Source organism: Triticum urartu, chromosome 3 (genome assembly GCF_003073215.2).
Source record: "Triticum urartu cultivar G1812 chromosome 3, Tu2.1, whole genome shotgun sequence".
NCBI lineage: Eukaryota > Viridiplantae > Streptophyta > Magnoliopsida > Poales > Poaceae > Triticum > Triticum urartu.
Genome location: NC_053024.1, coordinates 438,919,241 through 438,925,875, shown reverse-complemented (window position 1 = coordinate 438,925,875; position 6,635 = coordinate 438,919,241). Strand labels below are relative to the sequence as shown.

Below are 6,635 nucleotides of genomic sequence, written 5' to 3'. Positions count from 1 at the left end.
TTTTCTCCGCCTGGTCCTTCTCAATATTCTCCATCACACAACACGTGATTTGACATTAAGCAGTTAAGCGGCAACGTCGGCAAAGAAGCCGTCGAACAGTCCAGAAACCTCCCCATCCCATCTGACACGAGAATGACGTTGCATTATGACGATTTTTTAAAGATGGGCATTATGACGAGTTAAGGGCATCTTCAACGTGAACTCTCGAACCGCCCGGCATTCGTAGGATCATGAGGTCCGAACATGTTATGTCATCCAACGCGGGTCTGTATCGACCCACTCGGCGTTCTGGGCGCACTATTTCCCACAAAATGTGAGACACAATTAGGGTCTTAGGGGTGGGGGGCTTTGTCAGAGTTCGCACCGTAGTCATGTATGACTCCGACACCCTAGGCCCACAAATCCCCCTCCCGGTTCCATTTTGTTCCAATCCGCCCCTTCTCCCCTTACTTTTGCATCTGCACCCTCCTCTTCCGTCGCTGCCGCTATATCTATCCGAATGGTACACAATCATTGCCGCACCTCCGCAACCAACACCGACGCCCCAACTCGCCTTTTACGATGGCGTCATCCACCCATGACCCGTCCGTAGGCAGGTATTCTCCACTGCCCTGCCGACGTCGTCCATGGCGGACTGGTTTTCCCTTGTCTGTAGATGGATGTCGGAGCAAATTTGCGCGTCAGCGTTTGAGATGCCCTAATATCGACTGTATCCAAGGCTGGAGTTTCTCCAACTAAATCCCCCCAGGGTGTCGACGACTTGAGTGGGGAATGGTCATGTGCTAGAGGCCGTACCTTTGGAGTAAGACCTCAACAAGGGGGTGTGCAGCTTAAATGTAAATGACGAGCATGGAGAGGCCAAGGTCATTTGTAATTAGGTGTGGTTGATGCAAGAAGACTGGCGAGTTGTCCATGGGGCCCCCCTCCCAAAAAAAATATTGTACACTCTCTATCACGAGCTCACAGCCGCAGAATGTGGCAATGACATAGTTACAAAAACTTGCATTTTATTGTGCAACTTAGAGCATTTACCGCACGGCGCCCAATCCCTCCTTAAATGCTCGGGTGGACGGCCCGATCAGTGATTGGTAAAAAAATAACCCAGATGAACGCCTCAAACGGACCTCAAACGCCCAAACTGACCGGCACCCCTTATATTCAGTTCAAATCTGGGAGGATATGGGAGGCTCCGTCGGGACCGACCCGCTCGGGGAGGGGGGGGGTGCCCTAGCCCGACTATTTAAGCCGACCGTCGACACCGAAACTCTATCCATCCGCTGGCGCCGCCACTTCCCAATCGTTGTCCACCACCACTAGTAGCCATGCCGCCCGATAAGGAGCTACCAATATCTAACACCGGAGCGCCGGCTGCAGCTCCTTGAGCAGATCTGAGAAAGGCGCTTAGCCGGGATCGTTGCGGGGCTACCTCTGGACGCGGTGGATCTGAAGGAGGACTTGGAGGTGGCGGCGAAGGAGGACGAGGATGATGTGAGGGACGCGGATCTGCAGGCGGAGCAGCAGGCGATCCTCGATTCCGTCCGGTTGGAATCAGAGGCGAGGCCAAACACCGTCGTCGGCAGGAGGCAGAGCATGCCGCGGAAGGCTACGAGATGCTTGCGTATATGGATGAGTAGGAGGAGTCGAGCCCTCCTAAGCGCCCATCTACCCGGCGCCTGACACCGACGTCGTGGACATCTCCAACAACGAAGCGTAGTACCATGATGTGCGTAGTACGTAGAATTTCTTTTGCATGGTTTGTATGAATCTAGGTGATGAGAGACTCAGATACATAGCATAAGTATGGGACGTGACCGGTCTTTGTCCGCGGACGCACCTATCATGTCCGGGCGTTTGAGGGGGTAGATTTGTCAAGTCCGGCTGTAGATGCTCTTAGTATCGTATCTGATAGCATAGCCTAAGTTTTTTTTTTTGCATGGTAAAGCACTGTAGTTCTCTCTTGGTTCACAGACGTTTTTCTTTTTCTTAGAGATAGAGAAGGTACATACCGGATTTATGACAGAAGCACGCACAGGGACACACGACTCCTTATCTAAAAACACACTCACGCCATCACCTGTCCGCATCGACCAAGCCATCACCTATGCGACGGCCCCAGCGGCATGGAGGGGAAAACAGAGGAGGTACCACTCGCCACTCGGATGATCGTGGGGGCCTTCGTTGCCACGTCTGGCCAAACACCTCTCCCATGAACAAATCCCACACGCTACCTTGCCCACTGTACGTACAGACACAAGCAACACGTACGGCCGAGACGGTTCGGTTCAGCGGCAGATGGTTGGCGCCGGCGGCCAGAGACGAGAGAAGGTGGACGACACGGCGATGCCGGCCATGTTGAGTCCCTTGGCGCCGCCCCAGTCCGGCACCGGCACCCACCTCCACTCGCCCCGCGCGCGGTCGTACGACAGCCACACCAGGTCCCACGCGCCCCTGCAGTTGGAGATGAGCACCAGCCTCATGACACCCTCCCTCTCCGCCAGCAGCCCCGTCATCACGGCGTACGGCTTCCTGAACCCTTCGATCAGCTCGCCCGGCACCGTGGACACCAGCTGCCAGTCGCCTCCCACCTCCGATCCGAGCCCGTACAGGTCCACGCCCGCCACCACCTTCACCCGGGTCCGGCTCGGCTCGTCGATCACCGTTGATCGGACCACCACGGCGCTGCCGTCGCCGTACACGTGGAGCCGATCGCCGTGGCCGCCGGCGTTTGGGTTGTGCGGGAACCCCGGCCGGAAGAAGACCGGCCTGTCGACGCCCGGGCCCGAGTACACCATCACGCAGTCCGGCCCGGCGTGGGCAGCGCACAGGTACGTGCCGTCCCCGTCGGGACCTGCCGGTGCGGCGGGACCATTTGCCAGCACCGCCTCCGATGATTGCCACGCGTCGGTGTCAGACTGGTACTCGAAGAGAACGGGCGTGTTGTTCACCATCTCGGCGAAGAGAAACCTTGTTGGAGAGAAAAAGGAAAGAAAAAAAGATGAGACGTATCATCATCAGATTAAATCGTACTTCTACATCTACAAAACAATCAGATGAATAATAACAGCTGTGAAATGTAATACGAAGAGCGTCAAGGTTAGTGCTGTTTTTTTACAGAGAAAAGAAAAGAGAAGAGGATTTCCAGAGTCCTCCGAAAGAAAAGGACGTGTACCTAAACTGGCTTGATCCGGGGGGATCGGCCACGAGCTTGAGGCCGAAGCGACGCCAGGACGAGGTGCCGCGGGGGCCGAGCGGGGACGGCGGGAGGCGCCGGGCCGACTGGGCCGAGAGGTCAACCACCACGAGCTCGCGGCGGCCGTTGGCAGCGAACAGGAAGGAGCTGCCGGATGCGGCGAGGAAGTAGAGGTCCTCTCCCGGCGGCACGGCGGGGGAGATGATGTCCGAGACGGGGATGCGGAACCAGCGGCCGGACGGCCCGTGGAAGCCCCGTAGCGCGGCGCCGCGGGGCGGGAGCTTCTTGAACACAAGGAGCCACGCGGCGGCCGGGGCGGGTCCGGACGAGACGGAGGACAGGTGGTAGAAGCGGCGGAAGTCCGGGGAGGAGATGAGGTGGGACAGGGGACGGGCGACGGAGCGGACGCGGAGCAGCTCCGGGAGCGCGAGGCGGATGAGGATCTCGTGGAGGAGCTCCGACGGCAGGAGCAGCAGGGTCCCGAGGGCCGTGGTGGCGGTGCTCGCCGGGGAGGAGTGGTGGTCGCCGGCGAGGTGGTGGTCGGACATGGGAGGGGTTTGTTGAGGTTTAATTTCTTGGGGATGGGGATCGGGATTGTTGGTTTGGGAGACAAGTTTGCCGGGTCTTGCTCTTTATACAGGGCTGGCGAGACGGTTTTTCGGTTGTTTGACCTGGTGCGCTAAATCTCTAGTTCATCGGGTTTTGGATTTCTTTCTTGTGGACAGGGACGAAGGAGAGATGTTTTATAGTGCTCCGCTCACTTTATTCTACGTACATGAAAAAAAGAATTCTTTTGTGTTCTCTGCTCTTCGGGCGGTGCGTGATCCCACTAAAATTGTTTTCAGTGAGGCTAGTCATAGTGGGAGTAACTTAGCTAGTAACATAGCGTACTCTAAGAAATTTTTGCTTATGTGGCAAGTATTTAAATGTGAGGTGGCAAGTATTTTATGTGGCAAGTATTTGCCTATGAAAAGCCCCGCTCCGGCCGCGCCCATCACCGGCGCCAAGACCAGGCTCGCTGCGTCCAAGGACCACCACAGACGACATCGCCGCAACGGCTTCAAGTCGTGGCCCCTGGGCGTCTGGCATCATCTGGGAGTAACCGAAGAGCCTGTTGAGTTACCGGAGCGCGATGGCGACCGCGCACGTGCATGACCCAAATACCCTTCTATTCGAGTGCTGGGGCGAGCGCTGTTGTTGCACGGTTGGAGCAGGGCCTTGTTCACCTCCAGGGCGTTGATGGTGTCCGCGGTCGCGGTAGTGAGAGAGCTTGCTAGGGGAGAAGGGTGAGGGTGCAAGAGGTGCCTGGTGCATTGGGCTGCTCGGCAAGGACACCTCCTAATGACAGCCCCCTCCTCCCTCAACTCTCTTTCTCTCCCCTCACCCTATCTCTCTTTCCCTTGCTATGGATCTCACCCGTTGCTGCCCCTCTATGCAAATGCGTCGTCGAGCCGTCGTCGACAACTCCATCCCCGCCACCATAGGAGACCGTGATGCGGAGCATCCCACGGTCATCCCCATGAACCTACCTTCGTCTCCCCAAGTGCCAAGTGGACCGATGACACAAGCACATACAAGAGCTCTCGAGACCGAGGTGACACATTTCCTCTCGCAACTCCCTTTCGAATCACATGAGACATGGCTACTACCTCAAACGGAGACACTTTGCATACTCAGTTACCAAGGAACCAGCCATGGCAAAGCCGAGTAGCAAGGCCGAACGACAGAGGGAGAAGAACGCGAAGACAAAGAAGAAATGGAGCAAGACAGGACTTGCCCGGATGATTTGGATGAAGCCCGGACAATCCGGGCCTCATTCCAGAAGATCCGGGTAATGTGCCCGACGACCACAACATGCCTCCAAACCAAGTCGAAACATCCAAACCCACCCAGGCATCCGAACGCCGACCCGGATATCCGGACCAACGATGGCTGCAATGACACAGCCGGATGATCCGGGCGACCGCTTGAATCATTTGGACCCCCAGAGCCTGGATCATCCGGACCGTGCCTGCGTGCATGACTTGGGCCGAGGCCCATGTACCTCTACCTACCCCTAGACTATATATACTCCTCCTATGCCCATGTTTTAGGATTAGCTTAAGATAGAGATAGAGCTTTGCTCATCCACTTACCTCTCCCATGGAGATCAAGGCCTCCATGTGAGAAGATCCCCCAAGTAGATTCAAGACCCCTTCATGGGAAGATCCTCCTAGGATTCAAGACCTCTCTCCTTCAAGGATTGGGATGAACTAGCTACCCTTTGTACCCTCTTGTGTTGGATTTGGATCCTTGTATCTCTTCTTTGTGTATGTGGATTTAGCACATGTGTGATTTTGATCTTGTTGATTGAGTGTTTTCCCTCTCGTGTTCTTCGCGGGATCCCCTCCAATTCGTGAAATATCAGCCATTAGGGTTCCACTCTGCATCATCTTGGTATCATGAGCCACGTTGATCACGAATTTGGAGTCCCTGCCCCCACGTTCTAGCCTAATTTTGTGTGTTTTTCACCAATTCCGAAAATCCCCACAAAATAGTCATACCCATTTTTGGGTGATTTGTTGGTTTGATGATGTTTTGTTGATTTTGATACATGGATTCATTGTGTCGCAAGTGGATCTAACATTCCTCACCATCTCCACCACGAAATCCACCCCGAAATTGCCCCATTTTTTTCTTCTTATCCATGATTTGGAGTTCTTCTCGACCCCATAGCCATGCGGAAGACCTGCCCGGATCATCTGGACATAGCCTGGATCAGCCGGACCCGATCGGGATCATCTCGCTTCCATTGTCAAAACTGAATTTTCGTCCGAAAATTCCAACCACCTCCCCACTTTCGCATCGTCAACTCCGAGCCCCACCATAGCAATTTGTAGGTACCGGGAGTATATTGACCAAAGGGGGTGGATGGGAGATTCAAAATTTCTTTTGAATGTTATCTTTGAGAGAAGAAGTAATGATAGCTCGAGCATAGTAGATAAACGGGTTTGACTATCACGATGGTAAAGCAGTACACAAGCAATTGCAAGAGCATGAATGAAAACTAGATGCTATCAGTGAGGTAAATTCAGTCATATGAGATAGCACTAGAGTACTGCACAAAATACAAGGGAGATATGCTGCAGATTACACACGAAGGATAAAAGATCAAATTGTATGAAAATACATGTCATCGCTGAACACGAAAGATAATTCCTGAATCAAATAAAAGGTGAGTAGAAATAACCAGTGGTGCTCGATGGCGAGAAACGTATTTGGTAGAACAGTTCGTCCTTCTGCCAAAAGGATTAGGTTTGGTTGAAGGGACTTGTGATTGAACACAGGAGCAAACCTCTCTCTGTCCCATTCTCCTTCAACTAGGAGCTGATTAGACTCCAGTTGATTTCACTCATGGTAGATGATTATCGGCGATCTCCAAACCTTTGACAGGTTTCCTTCGCAA

At 54.1% G+C, this 6,635-nt stretch overlaps 1 protein-coding gene across 1 annotated transcript; it reads right to left on the bottom strand.

The window, feature by feature from the left end:
• Positions 1–1,957: 1,957 nt before the first annotated feature.
• LOC125544243 lies at positions 1,958–3,897 on the bottom strand. The gene is made up of 2 exons (XM_048707859.1): positions 3,170–3,897; positions 1,958–2,964 (listed from the first exon to the last, which is right to left on the bottom strand). The coding sequence occupies exons 1-2, from the start codon at positions 3,736–3,738 to the stop codon at positions 2,283–2,285; spliced, it is 1,251 nt and encodes a 416-aa protein (XP_048563816.1). The 5' UTR covers positions 3,739–3,897; the 3' UTR covers positions 1,958–2,282.
• Positions 3,898–6,635: the final 2,738 nt, after the last annotated feature.